The sequence below is a fragment of the Nerophis ophidion genome, linkage group LG05, assembly GCF_033978795.1.
Source record: "Nerophis ophidion isolate RoL-2023_Sa linkage group LG05, RoL_Noph_v1.0, whole genome shotgun sequence".
NCBI classification, from domain to species: Eukaryota; Metazoa; Chordata; class Actinopteri; order Syngnathiformes; family Syngnathidae; genus Nerophis; species Nerophis ophidion.
The window spans coordinates 14,478,071-14,503,997 of NC_084615.1; the positions used below are offsets into that span (position 1 = coordinate 14,478,071).

At 41.0% G+C, this 25,927-nt stretch overlaps 1 protein-coding gene across 7 annotated transcripts in view; it reads left to right on the forward strand.

Annotated features, from left to right (window-relative positions):
- Nucleotides 1–24,131, forward strand: part of LOC133552712 (catenin delta-1-like) — a 75,346-nt gene extending 51,215 nt beyond the window's left edge. For 4 of the 7 annotated variants that reach the window (XM_061900112.1, XM_061900113.1, XM_061900114.1 and 1 more), the window contains 8 exons: nt 3,274–3,401; nt 3,525–3,675; nt 7,316–7,502; nt 7,565–7,767; nt 7,856–7,897; nt 8,911–8,978; nt 12,313–12,367; nt 22,840–24,131. In XM_061900112.1, coding sequence (XP_061756096.1) covers nt 3,274–3,401; nt 3,525–3,675; nt 7,316–7,502; nt 7,565–7,767; nt 7,856–7,897; nt 8,911–8,978; nt 12,313–12,367; nt 22,840–22,892 — 887 coding nt within the window. In that variant the 3' untranslated portion in view covers nt 22,893–24,131. Of the gene's footprint in view, nt 1–3,273; nt 3,402–3,524; nt 3,676–7,315; nt 7,503–7,564; nt 7,768–7,855; nt 7,898–8,910; nt 8,979–12,312; nt 12,410–22,839 lie in introns of all 7 variants that reach the window. The other 3 variants (XM_061900115.1, XM_061900118.1, XM_061900116.1) reach the window with 2 other exon arrangements.
- The last annotated feature ends 1,796 nt before the right edge of the window (nt 24,132–25,927 follow it).

Genomic DNA, 25,927 nt, shown 5'->3' on the forward strand with positions numbered 1-25,927 from the left:
TTTAGCAGGGGAGCAACTCACTCTCCCCAAATTATATTCCAAGTCAACTACTTTCTAAACATCACTATGAGCCCGTTGACCTTCTAGAAACAAACTGCAGCTCAGCTCACTCGCAGTCCTGGCTTTAGGTGAAGGCTGGTAAGCTTTTAGCGAAACGTTAACTCATTTTGTAGTGTGTGAAACGTTAACTCATTTTGCAATGGGTGTGCGTGTGTGGGTGTGCGTGTGTTACGGACAGTGTTGATAGAGGTGTGTTGAAGCAGCAAAAAAGGACATTATATTAAATGAAGAGTTTCTGTCTCTGATAGTGTATAAAATAATTTAAGTGCATCATAAAGCCTGCATAAACTCCATGGTGGTCAGGCATGCATTTTCAGCTATAGTTACATTAATCATTAGTAATGTAGCAGCCTAGTTTTGAATGGCAGGGTCCATGCTATCACATGTTGATAAAAATATAACATTTATATAATAAAAATTAACTACAGGCTTCCCCAATGCTGTAATAAATTAAGCATGATGACCCCCCCCGCGACCCCGAAAGGGAATAAGCGGTAGAAAATGGATGGATGGATGGAGTTGACTTGAAACTGTTTAATGTTGCACTTTTTATATGTAGAAGAAAAGTTGTCATTTTATTTCAGTTTAATGTGGATTAATGTTGGCAGAATTATAGGAGTGTTCCCAATGTTAGAAGGATCAAGCCATTGTTTACAAATTTGGTGAATAAATACCCAAAAAATGTATATTTTGTTGTTTTCTTACTGTACCGGAAATGAACCGAACCGTGACCTCTAAACCGAGGTATGTACCGAACCGAAATTTTTGTGTACCGTTACACCCCTAATATATTCTTATATTGCCTTAGCCTTGAATGAACACTTGATGCATATAATCACAGCAGGATGACGATTCATGTCTACATTAAAACCTTCTTTTTCATGCTGCATTAGGGCTGGGTGATATATCGATATACTCGATATTTCGCGGGTTTGTCTCTATGCGATATAGAAAATGACTATCGTGATATTCGAGGATACGTTCTCACGCAGTTGCTTTTAGCTGCGGGCATTACACTACAGGCTCTTCCCACTCCTTGTGTCTCCTTCTCACAGACAGCAAGCGCACCTTCTTACATACGTCACAAACTGTCACGTCATACGTCACATACATATACGCCCTCACGGAGCTGAGCGGTAGCAGCATGGGTAACGTTAACTGTGATGCTAGCGGAGCCGTGCGAGTGGTAATACGAGAGAAAGAAGGTGTCAATCTAGTAACAAATGAAAGAAGAATTAAAACCCAAGAAAAACAGCAGGGGGTCGGTCCATCGTCTGGCGGTGGTTTGGCTTCAAGTAATATTTCAAGTGTGGGCCAAAAGTGTTGCTACAAAAAGTAGCATTACTGCTAATATGTAGCATCATTTGAAAAGTCCCCTGTTAGAGAATGAGGAGTGCTTACTCCGCCTGTCAACGTCTCCATTGGGTGCCTCACGCCCACCCCATCAAAATAAGAAGGCAAACATTTCAAGATCAACACCGTATGAAAAAATTGTCAACAACAGAAGGAGATAACGTCCGCAGTAACCTACCACATGGTGAAAGACGAACACTATTTGATTTCCTATTATGCTGCTCATTTTTATTTGACAGTTATTGAAACATGTTGTGTGACATCATGCACAAAAGTGCACTTTATTTGTTTTAAACTATTGTAGTGGCATTCTGTACAAAAAGTGCACTTTAATTTAATGTTGTTTTGATATGTCATCTTAGTGACACCATGCACAAAAGTGCACTTTATTTGTTTTAAACTATTGTAGTGGTGTTCTGTACAAAAATTGCACTTTAATTTAATGTTTTTTTGATATGTCATCTTAGTGACATCATGCACAAAAGTGTACTAATAGCTTGTTTTAAAATGTCTCTGACAATTTTGCACTTTCCGTTTTGAAATGACAAGAACGTTTGTGCCACTGCTTAATAACTGTTTAATAAATACACTTTTGGTCAATTGACTTAGTTGTGATTTAAAAGTAGCATATATTAATGCAGTCTGAAGAAAAATGTTTTAATTTAGACACATAGAATCATCATACTGCTGTGATTATATGCATCAAGTGTTCTTTCAAGGCTAAGGCAAAATATGGATATGTATATGGTGTATTGTGATATGGCCTAAAAATATCGAGATATTAAATAAAACCCATATCGCCCAGCCCTATACTGCATCAATATATGCTCATTTTAAACTTTCATGCAGAGAGGGAAATCACAACTAAGTCAATTGACCAAAAGTGTATTTATTAAACAGTTATTAAGCAGTGGCACAAACATTCATTCAATTCCAAAACAGAAAGTGCAAGATTGTCAGAGACATTTTAAAACAAGTGCACGTTTATGCATGATGTCACTAAGATGACATAACACTAAATCAAAGTGAACTTTTTGTATAGAACGCCACTACAACACTTTAAAACAAATAAAATGCACTTTTGTGCATGATGTCACACAAGATATTTCAATAACTGTCAAATAAAAATGAGCTGCATGATACGGCATCAAATAGTGTATATGCTTCGCTATGTGGTAGGTTACTGCAGACGTTACCTCCTTCTGTTGTTGACTAATTTTTTCATACGTTGTCTATGTGGAAATGGTTGCCTCTGCATTTTGTTGGTGTGGCACCGAACGGAGATGTTGACATGCAGAGTTTCAAACACTCTCCATTCTCTAGCGGGTGACTTTTCAAATGATGCTGCTACTACTATTAGCAGTAATGCTACTTTTTGTAACAACGCTTTTACCCCAGACTTGACATACTACAGTTGTCTGTTCGACATCGTCCCGCTTGAAGCCAAACCACCGCCAGATGATGGACCCCGTGCTGTTTTTCTTGGGAATTAATTCTTCCTTCATTTGTAACCAGATTCGCACCTTCCTTCTTTCTCTCGTATTACCACTCGCACCACAGCTAACGTTACCCATGCTGCTACCTCTCTTCTCCGCTAGGGCGTATACGTATGTGACGTCTGTAAGAAGGTGCGCTTGTTTTACGCCTCTGTGTGAAGGAAAGACAGGAAAGAGTGATAAGAACCTGTAGTGTAATGCCCGCAGCTAAAAGCAACTGCGTGAGAACGTATACTCCAGTATCACCATATAGACATTTTCTATATCGCGCAGAAACAAACCCACGATATATGAAGTATATCGATATATCGCCCAGCCCTACTATGGATAAATGTTTAGGAATAAATAATATCTCTTGTCTCAGGTTATGAGCTGCTGTTCCAACCAGAAGTTGTTCGACTTTACACATCGCTGCTAAGAGAGAGCAAGAACCCCTCCGTGCTGGAAGCTGCTGCCGGGGCCATCCAGAACCTGTGTGCAGGCCGATGGACTGTTAGTACTTTTACAAATTAGTAGTATTACCATTTGTTGTTTTTGTACTTTCAAGTCATGTATTCTTTGATTCTGCTGATAAGACAAATGATACTCATAATTTTCCTCCGGTTCCCTCTTCAGTTTGGCCGTTACATCCGCGCTACTGTGCGTCTAGAGAAGGGTCTCCCCATGATGGCTGAACTGCTGGCTCACAGCAATGATCGTGTGGTGAGGGCAATGTCCGGAGCCCTAAGAAACCTCGCCATCGACAACCGGAACTGTGAACTTCTTGGTGAGATTGGCCATCAGCTGTCCTTTTTTCTGTTGGTGTTAAAAGGCATTAGGGTTGTAAGGTATACCGGTACTATTCAAGATTGTTTATTGTCATATAGATAGATGGATAGTACTTTATTGATTCCTTCAGGAGAGTTCCTTCAGGAAAATTAAAATTCCAGCAGCAGTTGAAATCAATTTAAAAAAAGTAAATAATGGGGGTTTAAATGGAAACAAAATAGAGAAATATTACAATAAGAATAAAGAAATAAAAGCAACAATGGAAATAACAATATAACTGTAAAATAAGAATTTAACAAGAGAAAGTAGGCAGTAGTGACCATGTTATGAAAACGTATTGCACTGTTATTGTTTTGCATCCCCTGTCATCCTTGTACCCCTCGCCCCCCGCCCCAGAGAGGAGTTGTACAGTCTAATGGCGTGTGGGACAAAGGAGTTTTTGAATCTATTAGTCCTGCACTTGGGATGAAGCAGTCTAGCACTGAACCGGCTCCTCTGGCTACTGATAACGCTATGCAGAGGGTGATTGGCATCATCCAGGATGCTCACTAGTTTGTCAACAGTTCTCTTCTCTGCCACCGTCACTAGTGAGTCCAGTTTCATTCCGATTGTAGAACCGGCCAGCCTGATCAGTTTCTCAAGTCTGGAGCTGTCCTCCTTAGATGTACTGCCCCCCCCCCCCAGCGCACTACCATGTAGAACAGAACACTGGCAACCACAGACTGGTAGTACATCCACAGGAGTTTTCTACAAATGTTGAAGGAGTGCAGTCTCCTGAGGAAGTACAGCCTGCTCTGTCCTTTCTTGTACTGGTGGTCCGTGTTAACAGTCCAGTCCAGCTTATTGTCCACCCAAACCCTGAGGTACTTGAATGAGTCCACGGTCTGTACCTCAACTCCCTCGATCACAATAGGTTGTGACCGTGGACTCGATGCACAGTTAGACAGTTTGACGTACAATGAAAATCTTACTTTGCTAGTCCACCCTTCAACAAGTCACATGGTACTTAGCTAAAAATAAAAAAGTATATACAAGGCACAGTAAGTAACATAACATTATTGCACATTCTGATTGACAGTCAACAGTATAAATATGGAGGTGACCTTGGGTCACAGCAGCAGTTAGTGTCTTTAGTGATCAAAGGTGTCTACAGTGATGGTTCACAGTAATCGGGGGTGGTCAAGGTAGCTGTATTTTGTTCAAAAAGATAAAAGTAAAGACGGGGGGTGGAAGCTAGCATTCACAAGCCTGATGGCCTGTTGGTAGAAACTCTTTGTCAGTCTGGTAGTCCTGGTTTTCAGGCTCCTGTATCGTCTGCCTGATGGTACGAGGCTGAAGAGACTGTGCTGGCGGTGTGTACTGTCCTTTATGATGTTGTGTGCTCTCCTGGTGGCCCTGGTAGAGTACATGTCCTGTAGTGAGGGGAATGCTGCTCCTGATATGTACTGAGCAGTTTTAATCACTCGCTGGAGTGCCTTCCTGTCCTTAGCAGTGCAGTTTCCATACCAGAGCGTGATTGAGCTGGTAAGGACACTCTCAACCGTACTTCTATAGAAGTTGCTGAGAATTTTGGGTGGCATACCAAATTTTCTCTGCCTCCTTAGGAAGTACAGTCGCTGCTGGGCTTTCTTTATTGTTTGCTGGGTGTTGTGATCCCAGGTGAGGTCCTCGCTGATGTGACTCCCGAGGAATATAAAGGTTTTCACCCTGTCCACCTTTTTCCCCCCTATGTACAAAGGTGTGTACTGTGCACTCCTTCTCCGTGGGTCAATAATCATCTCCTTGGTCTTGTCTGTGTTCAAGGAGAGATTATTATCCTGACACCAGGCCGCCAGTTCCGCTAACTCCCTTCTGTACGCTGCCTCAGCTCCCCCGGTGATCAGTCCGACGACCGTAGTATCATCTGCAAACTTGATGATACTGGTGTTAAGTCGCACTTGCCGAAAATGCATAATAAAGAAGGAAAAAAACATATATAAGTTGCACTGGAGTATGTCGCATTTTTTGGGTAGATTTATTTGATAAAATCCAACACCAAAAATAGACATTTGAAAGGCAATTTAAAATAAATAAAGAATAGTGAACGACAGGCTGAATAAGTGTACGTTATATGAGGCATAAATAACCAACTGAGAAGGTGCCTGCTATGTTAACCTAACATATTATGGTAAGAGTCATTCAAATAACTATAACATATAGAACATGCAATACCTTTACCAAACAATCTGTCACTCCTAATCCATAAATCCCATGAAATCTTCTTCCTCGATGTCGCTTCTAAACAACTCTGCCAACTCCAAAGGTATGCGCCGCTTCCTCTTGTCCTTTTCTGCAGCATATTTCACTACGTCCAGCTTGTAATATGCAGTACATCATTTCCTTTTCGCTGCCATTTTTGTTCAGCCCTTCTCAGTTTTTATAAGTTACCTTACCGCCAACATTGAAATGATCCACTTCAATAGCTACGGCAGTACTATATAAAAGTTAACATTCCATGACCCACAATGCACTTCTGCCATGACCCTCCCCCGCCGAATTCTTTTTGGTTGACATGCATGTGACGATTGCTGACGTTTTCTTTGTCTCTTCCGCGAATGAGATAAATAATATTATTTGATATTTTACGGTAATGTGTTAATTTCACACACAAGACGCTCCGGAGTATGTGTCGCAACCTCGGCCAAACTATGAAAAAAAACTGCGACTTATAGTCCGAAAAATACGGTATAACATAGAACATGCATTTACGTATGCGTTTACCAAACAATCTGTCACTCCTAATCGCTAAATCCCATGAAATCTTATACATCTAGTCTCTTACGTGAATGAGCTAAATTATATTATTTGATATTTTACGGTAATGTGTTTAATAATTTCACACATAAGTCGTTCCTGAGTATAATTCACATCCCCCGCCAAGCTATGAAAAAAACTGTGACTTACAATCCGAAAAATACGGTAATGGGGGTATAAATGGAAACAAAATAGAAACTTATAACAATAATATTACAAATAAAAAGCAACAATGACAATAAAAATACAACAGTAAAATAAGAATATAACAAGAGAAACTAGAGCTGCACAATTGGGGTATAGCTCGGTTGGTAGAGTGGCCGTGCCAGCAACTTGAGGGTTCCAGGCTCAATCCCCGCTTCTGCCACCCTAGCCACTGCCGTTGTCTCCTTGGGCAAGACACTTTACCCACCTGCTCCCAGTGTAACCTAGTTATCTGGTTTCACTATGTAAGAGTGCTTTGAGTCACTACAGAAAAGGGTTGTATAAATATAATTCACTTAACTTCACAATGAGTTATAAAGTGCTCTAATGTAGTTGTTACAACTGTCCTGCTGTTCGGTCCGGTGCAGACTATAGTCGAGGAGCCCAGGGTAGACGTTCCCTTCAGGGTCAATGCCATTTCAACGCCTTTTAATTTATATTTTAACCACTACATTCAACACTCAAAGAACAATTTTACAAGGTTAAAATATGAATTAAAAGTGTAAAATATTCTGTTCAAATAATGCCGATATTGCCATTTTTTGTAGTATCCATATACATTTTGGTGCCGGTACTAAATGTTTGGTATCGGGACAACCCTAAAAGGCATCCTTCTGAGGTGTGCTGTGTTTCTTGCGCAGGTTTGCATGCGGTACCCCACCTTGTAGCAAATCTTCCCGGAGGCCAATCCGGGCGTGCTCTGTCAGAGGAGACTGTGGTGTCAGTACTAAGCACGCTGGCTGAGGTGCTGGGCAGCAGTTTGGAGGCGGCAAAGACCCTCAGGGCCTCGCAGGGCATCGAAAGGCTCGTGCTTGTTAATAAAAACGGGTACGTAAGAAGCATGCTCACTTTGTTCGTCCAATTAAATCTTTGAACATTTCGTTGTACAGCAAGCGCTCTGATCGTGAGGTCCGAGCGGCGGGTCAGGTGCTGCAGCTGGTCTGGGCCCACAAGGAACTGCGTCGGCCTCTTGAGAAAGACGGTTGGAAGAAGTCGGACTTCCAGATCAACCTGAACTCCATCACAGCCAACGGCCCGAGCAGTCGAGTCAACGGCACCTACGGAGAGACCACCACACCACTGCTGGACAGAGGTGCGTGTTGCTGCATTTTGGCACCATTCACCTTCCTAAGAAGAGGATCAAAATGTAGGAGTTGACGTTTGTTTTTGGCCCACCACAGGAGAGAAGCGAAACATGATTCCACTTAATGACCTTGGCTCTGGTGTGTGGTTTGCTTTTATACAACCACATACCGTATTTCCTTGAATTGCCGCCGGGGCGCTAATTACTTTAAAACCTCTTCTCACTCCGGCGTTTACCAAAGGCATGCGGTAAAAGCAAGCATGGGCTAATTATTTTAAAACCTCTTCTCACTCCGGCACTTACCAAAGGCATGCGGTAAATTTAGGCCTGCGCTTAAACATTTTAGTGTGATGTAAGGATACCATCATGAAAAGCACATTTAATAAAAAAAACTTTTACTTACAAATGAAGACCATGCGCAGCTCCTTCTGATCAAAAGCATCGATAACTTGTTTATAGAAGTCTTCCTTATCTTTCTTCAGTTTTAAAAGTCTCTGTTTCAATGGAGATCTTCCTTTATTACCTTCTGCTTCGATTGAAAGTCCAGTTTAGAAAACTGTTTTATTTTAGATATGTAATCCTCCATGTTAAAAGTGCAAGCGAGAGGAAAACATAAACGCACGCTGCTCACTCTTGCTGCTTGTTGTCACTTCTTCTGCAGCAGAGTAGTCGCAAGAAGGATCACTAGCGCCCTCTACCACCAATAGTTGGTCAAATAGGTCATTTGAGTCATATTTGACACACGCAGCTACGGTATATTAATAAAACATAGCTGCTTACTGTTCTTTTTAGCATTATCAATAGCTTAGACCTTAAATCCTACTGAATAGCTCTTAATCTTCTTCCCTTTATGCGATTTCAAGTAATTGAAGTCAGCCTCCTCCATTTTGAAAATGATGACAGGTGAAGTGTCACTCGTGACGTGACGAGTTTGACCCGGCGGAAATTGTAGACATGCGCTAATAAAAACAATATTTTGCGAAACGAGTTTGACCCGGCGGTAATGCTAAGCGTGCACTAATTATTTTGCGAAACAAATTTGACCCGGCAGTAATTCTAGGCAGGCGCATACTATATACCTGGCGGCAATTCAAGAAAATACGGTATTAAAAGTGTCTCCCTTTTACGCTCATTCATGTCATCCTTCTCCAGAGGCTTACTCAACACTGGACCAGAGGGAGAGGAGACACACTCTGGACGACACGACAGACACTTTACCGGTACTTTTTAAACACTGATCATCAAATTGTGAAGCAAAATGGAAACTGAATTCTTGGGAATAATAATTGATCATGAATTATGTTGGAAACCACATATTGAATATATAAAGGGAAAAATATCCAAATCCATTGCTATTCTTTAATGTAAAACACTTCTGAATTAGGGCTGGGCGATATGGCCTTTTTTTAATATGTCAATATTTTTAGGCCATGTCACGATACAGGATATACAGGACTGTCTCAGAAAATTAAAATATTGTCATAAAGTCCTTTATTTTCTGTAATGCAACTAAAAACATGAAAATGTCATACATTCTGGATTCATTACACATCAACTGAAATATTGCAATCCTTTTATTATTTTGATATTGCTGATTATGGCATACAGCTTAAGAAAACTCAAAAATCCTATCTCAAAAAATTTGAATATTTCATTTTCCAACATGATTTGGCACCTGTACACAGTGCCAAAACCAGCAGTAACTGGTGTATTCACCATGGCATTACGGTCCTCCATTGGCCTGCCAACTCCTTTGACCGGAACCTCATAGAGAATTTGTGGGTTATTGTGAAGAAGAAGCTGAAAGACAGCAGGCCCAATAATGCAAATGAGCTATAGGCCACTATTGAAGCATCCTGGGCATCCATAACACCGCAGCAATGCCACAGGCCGATTGCCTCCATGCCACGCCGTATTGATGCAGTAATCCATGTAAAAGGATTCCCAACCAAGTACTGAGTGTATTGTTTGACATTTTCAAATGTTTGATTTTGTTTTGCAGTTATAGATTTTTTTTTACTTGGTCTGAGGAAATATTCACATTTTTTGAGATATGATTTTTGAGTTTTCTTAAGCTGTCTTCCATAATCAGCAATATTAAAATAATAAAAGGCTTGCAATATTTCAGTTGATGTGTAATGAAACCAGAATGTATGACATGTTCATGTTTTTAGTTGCATTGCAGAAAATAAAGGACTTTATCACAATATTCAAATTTTCTGAGACAGTCCTGTATATCTGGATATTTTGCCCTCGCCTTGAATGAACACTTGATGCATACAATCACAGCAGTATGATGATTCTATGTGTCTACATTAAAACGTTCTCCTTCATACTGCATTAATATATGCTACTTTTAAACTTTCATGCAGAGAGGGAAATCACAACTAAATCAATTGACCAAAAGTGTATTTTTTAAACAGCTATTAAGCAGTTATTAACAATTATGTCATTTCAAAACAGAAAGTGCAAGATTGTCAGAGACATTTTAAAAACAAGCTATGAGTGCACTTTTGTGCATGATGTCACTAAGATGACCTATCAAAACAACACTAAATTAAAGTGCACTTTTTGTACAGAACGCCACTACAATAGTTTAAAACAAATAAAGTGCACTTTTGTGCATGATGTCACACAAGATATTTCAGTAAGTGTCGAATAAAAATGAGTTGCATAATAGGAAATCAAATAGTGTTCGTCCTTTGCTATGTGGTAGGTTACTACGGACATTATCTTCTTTTGTTGTTGACTATTTTTTTCATACGGTATTGATCTGGAAATGTTTGCCTCGGCATTTGGTTGGTGTGGCACCGAAAGGAGATGTTGAAATGCAGAGTAAGCACTCTTCATTCTCTAGCAGGTGACATTTCAAATGATGCTACGTATTAGCAGTAATGATACTTTTTTAGGTTTGTTTTTATTTATTTATTTTTTGTCATGAAAAAGGGAGTTTTTTTGGGTTGGTTGACTAATTGTAAGCGTATCTTGTGTTTTTTATGTTGATTTGATAAAAAATAAAATAGAGAAATTATAATAAAAAATTATTCTGTGGCCCGGTACCGCTTGGGGACCACTGCGCTAGAACACCCAATCTTTATTGTTTATGTAAAGTATTTGTCCGTTAAAACATTGATCTTTATTGTTTGTCTGTATTTGTCCTCTAGAACAGTGGTTTTCAACCTTTTTTTGGTGATGTACCCACTGTGAACATTTTTTTAATTCAAGTACCCCCTAATCAGAGCAAAGCATTTTTGGTTGAAAAAAAGAGATAAAGAAGTAAAATACAGCACTATGCCATCAGTTTCTGATTTATTAAATTGTATAACAGTGCAAAATATTGCTCATTTGTAGTGGTCTTTCTTGAACTATTTGGAAAAAAAGATATAAAAATAACAAAAACTTTGTTGAAAAATAAACAAGTAATTCAATTATAAATAAAGATTTCTACACATAGAAGTAATCATCAACTTAAAGTGCCCTCTTTGGGGATTCATGAACTTAATTCTCAACATTTCTTCACAAAGAAAGAAATCTTTAACATCAATATTTATGGAACATGTCCACAAAAAAATCTAGCGGTCAACACTGAATATTGCATTGTTGCATTTCTTTTCACAGTTTATTAACTTACATTCATATTTTGTTGAAGTATTATTCAATAAATATATTTATAAAGGATTTTTGAATTGTTGCTATTTTTAGAATATTTTAAAAAAATCTTACGTACCCCTTGGCATACCTTCAAGTACCCCCAGGGGTACGCGTACCCCCATTTGAGAACCACTGCTCTAGAACACCCAATCTTTATTGTTTATGTCAAGTATTTGTCCGTTAAAACATTGATCTTTGTTTGTATTTGTCCGCTAGAACAGTGGTCCCCAACCACTGGGCCGCAGAAGAATTTTAATTTTATTTATTTTTTTAATTAAATCAACATAAAAAACACAAGATACACTTACAATTAGTGCACCAACCCCAAAAAACTCCCTTTTTCATGACAAAAACCTTCCTTTTTCATGGGCGCTAGAACACCCATTTTTTATTGTTTATTTCAAGAATTAGTCTTTTAAAACATTGAACTTCATTGTTTATAAGTATTTGTCTTCTAGAACACACCATCTTTTTTTATTTATGTCAAGTATTTGTCCGCTAAAACATTGGTCCCCAACCTTTTTGTAGCTGCGGACCGGTCAAGGCTTTATAATTTGTCCCGCAGCCCGGAGGGGGGGGGGGGGGGTGTTTAATTTTTTTATATTTTTGTCATGAAAAAGGGAGTTTTGTGGGGGGTTGGTGCACTAATTTAAAGTGTATCTTGTGTTTTTTCTGATGATTTAATTTAAAAAAATAAAAAATTGGGGACCACTGGATTATATGACCGAAATAAACTTATTTCATTCATTCATTCATCCTCGTGCTGGAACACTCACTTTAACAACACTAAACCCAGTCACTGTTTGCTTTTTTACAACCTCACTATTAACCTGTTTCACTTAACACTATCTACCCTTCTCCCCCGACCCCTCTTCTCTTTCTTTTGCTGTGGTTGTCTCTCAGAGAGGGATGTATGGGGGAAGAAAGGGCTCCCTGCCTCTGTTGGACTCCTATGATGGTTAGCCCTCCCCCTCTACCCCCTTCTGCATGTAACAGCATGGTATGTCCTACTGACTTCTCGTCCTGCATGGACATGTACCGATGTTCCTTTGCTCTGTTGCTACCTCAAAATGAGGGGGAAACCTCTTTACTTTGTGTAATGATGTAACTGAATTGAATTAATCAATCTAGTGTTGTTCCGATACCAATATTTTGGTATTTCGGTATTTTTCTAAATAAAGGGCTCCACAAAAAATGCCATTATTGGCTTTATTTTAACAAAAAAATCTTAGGATACATCAAACATATGTTTATTATTGCAATTGAGTCCTGAAATAAAATAGTGAACATACTAGACAACTTGTCTTTTAGTAGTAAATAAACAAACAAAGACTCTTAATTAGTCTGTTGACATATGCAGTAACATATTGTGTCATTTATACACCTATTTTGTACACATTATGAGGGACAAACTGTAAAAACTAATTATTAATCTACTTGTTAATTTACTGTTAATATCTGCTTATTTTCTGTTTCAACATGTTCTATCTACACTTCTGTTAAAATGGAATAATCACTTATTTTTCTCTTCTTTGATACATTAGTTTTGGATGATATTGCAAATTTGGGTATCAGTCCGATACCAAGTAGTTACAGGCATAGACATGTCATAAGTAGACGCAGCATTGGCTGGTGTTATGCGAGAAATTGGGCCGCCATCTTGGAGTGGTGATGAGGAGCCGGCGAGCAGCCTAAACTGACAGTTGACAGGTAGAAAACAAAGAAAACATTTTCCTGCTCAAATGAGCGGACTGTTGAAAATAGGAATCGGGGGATTACTTTTCACAAATAAGATTTAACATTAACCTACTATTTGTTGTATTTTGTGAAAAGAATATAAGCACAGAGTTGAGGAGGAGCAAAGTTCTTCAATGGTACTGAAATCGTAGCCGCAGGCAAACATGATTATGACCATTATAGAATTGCTTGTCAATGACATTGATTAATTTAAAAATGTCATACAGTGGGGCAAAAAAGTATTTAGTCAGCCACCGATTGTGCAAGTTCTCCCACTTAAAATGATGACAGAGGTCTGTAATTTTCATCAAAGGTACACTTCAACTGTGAGAGACAGAATATGAAGAAAAAAAAAATTTATATTAAAAAGTTCTATTTTGGTTTCATCTGACCACATGACATTCTCCCAATCCTCTGCTGTATCATCCATGTATCCATTTTGGTATAAACTCAACTCGTCGTGTTTGGAGGAAGAAGAATTCTGAGTTGCATCCCAAGAACACCACACCTACTGTGAAGCATGGGGGTGGAAACATCATGCTTTGGGGCTGTTTTTCTGCTAAGGGGACATGACGATTGATCCGTGTTAAAGAAAGAATGAATGGGGCCATGTATCGTGAGATTTTGAGCCAAAACCTCCTTCCTTCAGTGAGAGCTTTGAATGCTTGACCAAATACTTATTTTCCACCATAATTTACAAATAAATTCTTTAAAATTCCTATAATGTGAATTCCTGGATTTTTTTTCACATTCTGTCTCTCACAGTTGAAGTGTACCTATGATGAAAATTACAGACCTCTGTCATCATTTTAAGTGGGAGAACTTGCACAATCGCTGGCTGACTAAATACTTTTTTGCCCCACTGTACTTGAATAAGAAAGTTGAAATAAATGAAGATAAAGATTGTAAAAGCCAATAGGGTTAAAATTTATTGTATATAGTTCTCTGCAAACCTATGAATTGTTCTATTTTGTCTTCATTATTTTGTCAGAATGCACCAGACTGCTTCATTTGTATGTGAAAATCACAAAGAAATCATCTGGGGGAGGATGACCCCCTACAGGGGTTTGGTTTACAAACTTTCAGCCCCACCTAAAACAAAATTCACCAGCCGCCACTGATTATGCTGCATTCTCATTTTAGGCAAAGTATAAGACAATACTTTCCTAACAGTGTTATTGTAACCAGGAATAAGTCTTCAAGTACCAATATTCGAATACTGATTTAGTTGGGTAAGACATAATTTCGGTTTTATTCTGAATCCAGTGAAACAGATTGGTGCTTTTAGCTGTTATAAAGACTTTCAGGTGTTTATTATATATGTTTATGTTGAAGTATTTGGCAGACGCTTTTATCCAAAGCGACATACATAAAACAATCACTGTAAACATGATCATTTAAGGCATGGGTGTCAAACTCTGGCCCGCCGTGTAATTCAATTTGGCCCTTGAGGCAATATCAGTTTAGCATTAGAGCTGGCCCGCCACTGTTATACAGCGTCTGTGCCGCTGTAACAACGCATTTACCGCTAAAACTTCTACTTGCCAAACCTCCTAATTTTCCCGGTAGACTCCCAAAGTTCAGTGCCCCTCTCGAAAATCTCAGAACCCCTTGCAGCACTAACTCTTCCGGGAAACTTCCAGCAAACTGACCAATAATTAACATTTTATTCATGCATTTTCTCTTGGTACTTCAAGGCTTGAATGTTTGGTACATTCATTATTGTTATTTTATTTTCAAATTTATTATTAGCCTGTGGAAAAAATTTGATATTTACCTCAGAAGATTGCAAATAGAAAAAAAGACATACAATTTTTATATAAATTTTATTTGATATGCTATTGATATTTTTTAAATTATTATTATTTGAAACTGGATTTTGCATGTCACTAAAGTTATATAAGCCTTGCTTGTTCAGTATTTAATGCAAAACTTGTTTGGGTCCCTATTAAAAGGTTAATTTTATTCAAACTTGGCCCGCGGCTTTGTTCCGTTTAAAATCTTGGCCCACTCTGTATTTGAGTTTGGCACCCCTGATTTAAGGGAAGAATGTAATACGAAATATCAATACAAATTGTCAAGAGAAAAAACTGTCTATAGGTCTGTAAGATATATAGACATCTAATGTATTCATACATTGTTTATGTAGGATATAGGCATGTATATATAACCTAGTCATATTGTTTTTTCAACTTCAAAATAGCTGACCCTTTTTCCCCCTTCTCTGGGATTATATTCCCAGTTTTGATCTGGGACGACTGGTCACTTTCAGCATATAAAAATATTCTACTACTGTTCAGCAAACTATGAATAATAAAACGCGTGTCCTTTATCATAGCTACAAGTGAGCTGCAACCTTATCGTGGTAGAGGAGTTTGCGTGTCCCAATGATCCTAGGAGCTATGTTGTCCGGGGGCATAAAGCCCCCTGGCAGGGTCTCCCAAGGCAAACAGGTTCTAGGTGAGGGATCAGACAAAGAGCAGCTCGAAGACCTTTATGAAGATGAAAAACCATGGACCCAGATTTCCCTCGCCCGGACGCGGGTCACCGGGGCCCCCCTCTGGAGCCATGCCCGGAGGTGGGGCACGATGGCGAGCGCCTGGTGGCCGGGCCTGCTCCCATGGGGCCCGGCCGGGCACAGCCCGAAGAGGCAACGTGGGTCACCCCTCCAATGGGCTCACCACCCATAGCAGGGGCCATAGAGGTCGGGTGCATTGTGAGCTGGGCGACAGCCGAAGGCAGGGCACTTGGCGGTCCGATCCTCGGCTACAGAAGCTAGCTCTTGGGACGTGGAACGTCACGTCACTGGGGGGGAAAGAGCCTGAGCTAGTGCGCGAAGTCGAGAAATTCCGGCTGGATATAGTCGGACTCACTTCGACGCACAGCAAGGGCTCTGGAACCACTTCTCTACAGAGGGATTGGACCCTCTTCCACTCTGGCGTTGCCGGCAGTGAGAGGCGACGGGCTGGGGTGGCAATTCTTGTTTCCCCCCGGCTCAAAGCCTGTACGTTGGAGTTCAACCCGGTGGACGAAAGGGTAGCCTCCCTCCGCCTTCGGGTGGGGGGACGGGTCCTGACTGTTGTTTGTGCTTATGCATCAAACGGCAGTTCAGAGTACCCACCCTTTTTGGGAACACTCGAGGGAGTACTGGAAAGTGCTCCCCCGGGTGATTCCCTTGTCCTACTGGGAGACTTCAACGCTCACGTTGGCAACGACAGTGAAACCTGGAGAGGCGTGATTGGGAAGAATGGCCGCCCGGATCTGAACCCGAGTGGTGTTTTGTTATTGGACTTTTGTGCTCGTCACAGTTTGTCGATAACAAACACCATGTTCAAACATAAGGGTGTCCATATGTGCACTTGGCACCAGGACACCCTAGGCCGCAGTTCCATGATCGACTTTGTAGTTTTGTCATCGGATTTGCGGCCTTATGTTTTGGACACTCGGGTGAAGAGAGGGGCGGAGCTTTCTACCGATCACCACCTGGTGGTGAGTTGGCTGCGATGGTGGGGGAGGATGCCGGACAGACCTGGGAGGCCCAAACGCATTGTGAGGGTCTGCTGGGAACGTCTGGCAGAGTCTCCTGTCAGACAAAGTTTCAATTCCCACCTCCGGAAGAACTTTGAACATGTCACGAGGGAGGTGCTGAACATTGAGTCCGAGTGGACCATGTTCCGCACCTCTATTGTCGAGGCGGCAGATCGGAGCTGTGGCCGCAAGGTAGTTGGTGCCTGTCGGGGCGGCAATCCTAAAACCCCTTGGTGGACACCAGCGGTGAGGGATGCCGTCAAGCTGAAGAAGGAGTCCTATCGGGTCCTTTTGGCTCATAGGACTCCGGAGGCAGTGGACAGGTACCGACAGGCCAAGCGGTGTGCAGCTTCAGCGGTCGCGGAGGCAAAAACTCGGACATGGGAAGAGTTCGGGGAAGCCATGGAAAACGACTTCCGGACGGCTTCGAAGCGATTCTGGACCACCGTCCGCCGCCTCGGGAAGGGGAAGCAGTGCACTATCAACACCGTGTATGGTGCGGATAGTGTTCTGCTGACCTCGACTGCGGATGTTGTGGATAGGTGGAAGGAATACTTCGAAGACCTCCTCAATCCCACCAACACGTCTTCCTATGAGGAAGCAGTGCCTGGGGAATCAGTGGTGGACTCTCCTATTTCTGGGGCTGAGGTCGCTGAAGTAGTTAAAAAGCTCCTCGGTGGCAAGGCCCCAGGGGTGGATGAGATCCGCCCGGAGTTCCTTAAGGCTCTGGATGCTGTGGGGCTGTCTTGGTTGACAAGACTTTGCAGCATCGCGTGGACATCGGGGGCGGTACCTCTGGATTGGCAGACCGGGGTGGTGGTTCCTCTCTTTAAGAAGGGGGACCGGAGGGTGTGTTCCAACTATCGTGGGATCACACTCCTCAGCCATCCCGGTAAGGTTTATTCAGGTGTACTGGAGAGGAGGCTACGTCGGATAGTCGAACCTCGGATTCAGGAGGAACAGTGTGGTTTTCGTCCTGGTCGTGGAACTGTGGACCAGCTCTATACTCTCGGCAGGGTTCTTGAGGGTGCATGGGAGTTTGCCCAACCAGTCTATATGTGCTTTGTGGACTTGGAGAAGGCATTCGACCGTGTCCCTCGGGAAGTCCTGTGGGGAGTGCTCAGAGAGTATGGGGTATCGGACTGTCTTATTGTGGCGGTCCGTTCCCTGTACGATCAGTGCCAGAGCTTGGTCCGCATTGCCGGCAGTAAGTCGAACACATTTCCAGTGAGGGTTGGACTCCGCCAAGGCTGTCCTTTGTCACCGATTCTGTTCATAACTTTTATGGACAGAATTTCTAGGCGCAGTCAAGGCGTTGAGGGGTTCCGGTTTGGTAACCGCAGGATTAGGTCTCTGCTTTTTGCAGATGATGTGGTCCTGATGGCTTCATCTGACCGGGATCTTCAGCTCTCGCTGGATCGGTTCGCAGCCGAGTGTGAAGCGACCGGAATGAGAATCAGCACCTCCAAGTCCGAGTCCATGGTTCTCGCCCGGAAAAGGGTGGAGTGCCATCTCCGGGTTGGGGAGGAGACCCTGCCCCAAGTGGAGGAGTTCAAGTACCTAGGAGTCTTGTTCACGAGTGAGGGAAGAGTGGATCGTGAGATCGACAGGCGGATCGGTGCGGTGGGTTCAGTAATGCGGACGTTGTACCGATCCGTTGTGGTGAAGAAGGAGCTGAGCCGGAAGGCAAAGCTCTCAATTTACCGGTCGATCTACGTTCCCATCCTCACCTATGGTCATGAGCTTTGGGTCATGACCGAAAGGATAAGATCACGGGTACAAGCGGCCGAAATGAGTTTCCTCCGCCGTGTGGCGGGGCTCTCCCTTAGAGATAGGGTGAGAAGCTCTGCCATCCGGGAGGGACTCAAAGTAAAGCCGCTGCCCCTTCACATCGAGAGGAGCCAGATGAGGTGGTTCGGGCATCTGGTCAGGATGCCACCCGAACGCCTCCCTAGGGAGGTGTTTAGGGCACGTCCAACCGGTAGGAGGCCACGGGGAAGACCCAGGACACGTTGGGAAGACTATGTCTCCCGGCTGGCCTGGGAACGCCTCGGGATCCCCCGGGAAGAGCTAGACGAAGTGGCTGGGGAGAGGGAAGTCTGGGTTTCCCTGCTTAGGCTGTTGCCCCCGCGACCCGACCTCGGATAAGCGGAATATGATGGATGGACAAGTAAGACAAAAAAAATGCGTGAAAATGAGTGGTATTCAGTGAGGTAAGATGAATGAAATGCGTTGACAGTTCATTGCTCCTGCCAACTGAATTGCACTGAGTGGAGCGGATCACCACTCCAAGATGGCGGCCCCGCGTCTCGTCAGCGCTAGTAGGCAGTAGTGCTCCATGCTGCGTACCCTTAGAAGATGTCTATGGTAACAGGATCATACATTGGTCATACTTAAAGTCCTCATGTGTTCAGGGACATATTTCCTGAGTTTATAAACATAATGCAAAATTTAAAAAACCAAAAGATTTTGTGACGATTTAAAATATCAATGTAATCATAGTAGTATCGACTAAATTTGCCCCTGTACTTAGTATCATTACAGTGGATGTAATGTGTAGCTCCACCAATGGCGTTTGTTTACATCGTGACGTCTGTGAGCTACGGTGTGTAGACTTAGACAAACTTTAATGATCCACAAGGGAAATTGTTCCACACAGTAGCTCAGTTAGAATGATGAAAAGTGTAAGGATGGAAAGGACAATGCAGGTATAAATAGACTAAATATAGCGATGTAAAATATAACATATGTACGTAATATTTACATAATATATGTACACTATATTATATAGACGGATCTATAATATGTCCATATCATATATACAGTATATAAATTACTATGTACAATATTACAGTATATAGTGAAGCATGTTTAGCTATCCTTCGTCCGGCAGGGATGACACTTGGAACAAAACATAATATATGTGTTGGTATTGAGGCCAGGATTAGTGATTTAGAAGTACAGTAACTAAAACACTGCAGACTCCAGATGGATGTTAGCTGCTAGCTAGCTAGCCATGTCTTAAAGCACCTCTTTCTGAGGGTGTTTCAGTGTTACAACAGCACCATTATTTTTAGTTTTTAAGCCAAAATGCGTCCATTCTCCCTTTTTTGTCTACACACTGTAATTACTCTGTGTGTGTGCACTGCCAAACATGCTCCTCCGCTCGCAAAACCAGCAATGTCACAACGTAAGGCGGCATAGTACCGAATATGATTCATTAGTAGATAGATAGATAGTACTTTATTGATTCCTTCAGGAGAGTTCCTTCAGGAAAATTAAAATTCCAGCAGCAGTGTACAGAGTTGAGATCAATTTAAAAAAAGTAAATAATGAGGGTTTAAATGGAAACAAAATAGAGAAATATTACCATAAGAATAAAAAATAAAAAGCAACAATGGGAATAAAAATAGTACAGTAAAATAAGAATGTAACAAGAGAAAGTAGGCAGTAGTGACCATGTTATGAAAACGTATTGCACTGTTATTGTTTTATCGCAGTACTATACTAGTACCGGTATACCGTACAATCCTACCATACCATACCAACTTTATTTATAAAGCCCTTTAAAAACAACCACGGTTGAAGAACAAAGGGCTGTACACCACAAAGAAATAAAGGCAAAGGACAGACTAAAAAAAAAACCCATATAAAACAGAAATAAAAATCACATCGAAATAGCAAATATAAATTACCCAAAGAACAATTTGTTGGATAAAAAGCAGTTAAAAAAGTTACAAGTTAAAAACAGTTTAAAGTCTCATGCTGGGTTGAAAGCCAGTGAATAAAAATGGGTTTTAAGAAGTGAATTATATTTATATAGCGCTTTTCTCAAGTGACTCAAAGCGCTTTTACATAGTGACACCCAATATCTAAGTTACATTTAAACCAGTGTGGGTGGCACTGGGAGCAGGTGGGTAAAGTGTCTTGCCCAAGGACACAACGGCAGTAACTAGGATGGCACAAGCGGGAATCGAACCACCAACCGAGCTATGCCGCCCTCGAATGGTCTTAAAAATAGCCAAAGATGGGGCCTGTCTCACATGGAGGGAGATCGTTCCAGAGTTTGGGACCCGCAACAGAAAAGACTCTGTCCCCTCTGAGCTTGTGCTTTGATTTGGGTACCTCCGGGATCAGCTGATCAGCTGACCTGAGGGACCGGGTGGGGGTATAGAGGTGGAGCAGCTCAGAGAGGTAAGGTAGGGCAAGATCATGTAAGGATTTAAAAACGAGTAAGATAACTTTAAAATGGACTCTAAAAGACACAGGCAGCCAGTGGAGGGAGGCTAAAACAGGAATAATGCGCTCTCCTTTTCTTGTGTTGGTTAAAAGTCAGGCAGCTGCATTTTGGGCCAGCTGCAGACGTGAGAGAATGGATTGGTTAATACCAAAATACAAAGAGTTACAGTAATCCAGCCGAGATGTAATAAAGGCATGGATTACTGTCTCAAACTGTTGCCTAGAAAGAAGGTTTTTAACCTTGGCCAGCTGATGTAAATAAAAGAAGGCTGGCTTTCACCACTGTGGCAATCTGACGCTCCAATTTAAAAACACTGTCAATACGAAAGCCCAGGTTGGTGACCATTGGCTTCTGTCTTCTTTTCATTGAAATTGAAGAAGTTTAGCGCCATCCAGGCCTTGATATCTTCAAGGCAAGCAAGTAGTGGCTGCATTGAAGAGGCATGATTTCTCTTTAACGGAAAATACATTTGTGTGTCATCGGCTTAACAATGAAAACAAATATTATGCTTTCTTAGGATTGAGCCCAGAGGAAGTAAAGAAATAGAAAAGAGCAGTGGTCCTAAAACTGAGCCTTGTGGGACACCACATATCTATGGAGCAACAGAGGATTCAAAACCAGCAACATTTACAGAGAAATTCCTGTTAGTCAAATATGACTTCAGCCAACTCAAAGCAGTACCACAGATGCCCACTTGATGCTGTAGGCGGCTAATTAAAATATTATGGTCCACCGTACCAAATGCTGCTGTTAGATCCAGTAAAACTAAAATCACATGATCACATAAGTATGTTGCTCTCAGGATGTCATTAAAAACCCTTAGTGAAGCTGACGCTGTACTATGGAGGGGTTGAAAGACTTCTAAAATATCACAGTCCTCTAAAAAAGTGATTAACTGATCTTTTCCAAGGTCTTTGAGACAGGAAAGGCAACTTAGAAATGGGTCTAAAATGGGCTACAACTGAACTGTCAAGACCAGGTTTCTTTAAAAGCGGTTGAACCACGGCGTGTTTAAAACTGGTAGGAACTACACCAGAAAACAGACTGCTATTTAAAATGTTAAGAACAGGCTGGCCTTTGCAAGAAAACACTTCTTTAACAAATATGGGAGGGACAGCATCATGGGGGGAACCTGTGGGCTTCATGTGATTTGTTAATTCTTCTAACTGCCTCAGAGTCACTTGCTCAAACTGATTAAAAACAGCAGAGTACTTAAACAGGTCAGAACAGAAATGAGAGCCCTATTTGTGGCAATCTTATCAGTAAAATACTCTAAAAAGGCATTGCACAATTCAGAGGAGCCTACCTCTACACAAAACTACTGTAATAGATATGATCTCTGACCAGGTACTTTTGCAGAAGGTCTTCAAAAAGACAACTTCTTCTCACTCCTTTTTCAAATATGTTAAAAAAAAAAAAAGAAAGTTCATTGCTCATTTAATTTTTTCATTTTTTTTGTTTTTTATTCTCCATTGTTTTCATAATGGCTACAGCACTATTGGATCAGGCAGGCTTGCTCGTTTTTTTTGTTTTTTTTTTTGCATATTTGAAATAGAAAATATATCAAACCAATTCAAAGGAAAACCAGCAAAGTGCTTCTGTAGTTCTGACAAAGTAAATAGACCAAAATCAAATGTCCACTGTAGAGAACACTGGTTCTACGGAATAAACAAAACAGGAATAATAGTGAAGGAAGAAGAGCGCCTCCTAGTATTTAGCTTTTTGGCAATGTGTTGAATATATCCCTCGTACAGTTTGACAATATTGTGTTATCGTTGGCTCCTGGAAATATAGGGCAAGTGTAAACACTAACAATGTGTCCAACATGTGTTAAAATGTCAATAATACACATTGACTGAGACAGTTTTTAAAACTAAAATGTCACTAATCAATATTTGTTTATTTTTGTGTTTTTTTTTCTGCAGAAAAACTGATCGTGTGCATCACCCAGACCGGGCCATCCCTGCCCGGCTACTAAGGGAAGGATGGTCCACATGCACACACTCCCCTCGCGTGTGTGTGTGTCCTTATCTTTCTCTTCCTTTACCGTCTCCCAGCGGACCAATGAGACGACTGTTTGGCATCCAAAGAACGTGGTGGTGTTGCAGCTCAATTAAGTTGCAACACTTTTCTTTTTTTTGCGTTGTACCTTTTGATCGTAGCAGCAGAAGTCTTTGTATTAAGTTATAAATCTATAGAGGCAATCACCTCTGTTGACAATCATTTAATTCTGGTGTTTTTGCCCTCTTTGCTATTTTCAACATGATTTTTCTGCTTGCATCCTAACAAGGAGATTGTGTGTGTGAGTGTGTGGACCTCTCAGTGTAGGATATGAACTGTACATATACAAAGAAAACGGGATGACCGCATTAGTTTTGGCTTTTATTTAAATACGTCCCCCTCAAGGGGATATTTTCGGATACCTGACGAGTCGCCCTGTAGATGGAGAATGTTTGTATAGAAGTGTTGTGTAGAAATATTTTCTCCGCTTTGGGGTTGGCACAGGTGTACACAAGAAAAAGCAGGTGTTTGTGTGTGTGTGTGAGGGGAGAAACACCTATGGACCTTTTTGTTTTGTTTGTTAAATTCATTTTCGTATGCAAGCGCAGACACATTGTTTATTTTTGTGCTCATGTCTGTCAATTTTTGTTCTTAATATTTTTTTTCTTGGTGTAAGACATTTTAATGCTTGGTTTTATTCCAAAATTCCACATCTGGCTTGACGGATGACAGTGGGAAGTGAAGCTGGCAATAAGCGCTCATTTGAACCACTTCCTGTTTAATCACTTTTTCCCCCCTTGTGTCCGCTATTTAGGATGACGTCATCTTCTCGTGGACTGAATCCGCCGACGGGGGTGTATTTGCTTAGAGGAGACTCGAGTCAGTACGGTTTTGTTATAGTAGGCGACCAAGATTCTTATTTTTGTCATCCCTTTGGTTTCTTTCTTCGCCATTTTTCTCTCTAGTTTATTTGTATTTTGAGTGTCCTGTGTTGCGATGGTGGGTAAGATCATTATGCAATTTTATTTTGTTTTTTTTAAATTAATCTTTCCAGTTCTTTACACACACATGATATATTTGTAATGTTGCCTATCCATGTACCATTCATACCTGCCTTGCCTCTGACAGTTGCTTTTTTTTTAAAGAGAAAAAAGAACGGAGTTATGTAACTGGTCATACTGATGTTTTTTATAAATAAAGATCATTTCTTAGACAATGTTCGCTCACGTCTGCTTGTTTTCAACTATCAATGCTGCAAATGGAACTTTTGACTTGTTTCTCATTTGTATTTGGTTGTTTTACAGCGACAGGAACATACACACCGTGGCTTTAAAGGCCGTGGAAGCGGACTGGTGCCTAAACGTGATCATAGTCCTCTGGAAACGCTGGATTGTGAAAGGTACGGCGTGCATGTTTTTTTTTTAGCCTTTATTTAACAAGGTAAAATCCCATTGAGATCAAAGATCTCTTTTCCAAGGGAGACCTGGCCAAGAGGGCAGCGGCAAGGTTACATTAAAAAACTGTAAACAACACATAAGATATTATATTTACAACATTAAAACTTGCTCACATGACAAAATAGACTTCAATCCTTTCACAGAAGCTTTAAACTCGTTCAATGGAACAAGGGTTTGAGTTTATTTGGAACATGCAAGCATACAACATGTTGCATCACAATTTCCGGTTTCTCTTTTCATCATGTTCAAAAAGGAGTAGGAAGAAGCAGAACTTACAAACCCTGTTTCCATATGAGTTGGGAAATTGTGTTAGATGTAAATATAAACAGAATACAATGATTTGCAAATCCTTTTCAACTCAAGGGAGGGGCACTGATATTCGGGTGTTTCCTGTAAGATCGCGAGAGTCGGCAAGTATGTTGCTAGGGCGGGAAAGCCATTTAAAGAAGGTGAATTCATTTAAAAGTGCATGATAGATTTTTTTTTAAGAGATATTTTCTTGCGGCCCAGCCTCACCCAGTTTCTGCATCCAGTGGCCCCCAGGTAAATTGAGTTTGAAACCCCTGACTTAAAGCCTTTGTGAGCGTTCTATCACTTTTTCAGTGTCTTGCCAGCATTTGAATCATTTCAGTCGTGCATATCTCAACAATGTATCATCATTATTAAATGTCATATGTTTCTTTTTAAATAAAAACAAGGAAAGAAATTATACAGATGCCTGTTTTGTTGTTGCTGGGACGGGGCTGAAAGCTTTATCTGTTAAAATGGGGCGGTATATCCCTCTTACACACATGGAAGAGGGATGTGTACCATGGTTATGAGTTGTTTTTGTATTTTTTTAATTTATTTGTTTTTTTTCCCTTGGCCTCAGTCTGCACCTCCTCTCCAGGGCCCAGGCAAAGACCGATGTTTTACATTTTATTTTAATCTTCTATTTTTTTCTCCCCCCCCTTTGTTTACCTTTATCTCATCTTTTTTGTAAGGAGCGCTGGAAGCCGGCAGACCCGTCAGCGATCCTGTTCTGTCTCCCTGTAATGTTTGTCTAAACTTGAATGGGATTGTGCTGAAAATTTTAATTTTCCTGAAGGAACTCTCCTGACGGAATAAATAAAGTACTATCTAATCTAATCTAATCTAATCTATATCTCGGTTGGTAGAGTGGCCGTGCCAGCAACTTGAGGGTTCCAGGTTTGATCCCGGCTTGCGCCATCCTAGTCACTGCCGTTGTGTCCTTGGGCAAGACACTTAACCCACCTGCTCCCAGTGCCACGCACACTGGTTTGAATGTAAATATTAGATATTGAATGAATTGATTAACGTGGAAAAACAAGTTGAAAAACTTATTGGGGTGTTATCATTTAGTGGTCAATTGTACGGAATATGCAATCTACTCATAAAACTTTCAATCAATTGAGTTTCATTATGTAAAGCGCTTAGTCACTAGAGATTAAAATCCGTAAAGTGTATTTTAATGTAATCTGGATAGTTACCAAATTAAAACTCAATATTTAGGCATTTCCACTAATGTACAATTTAATGATTTCTCACAAAAAAC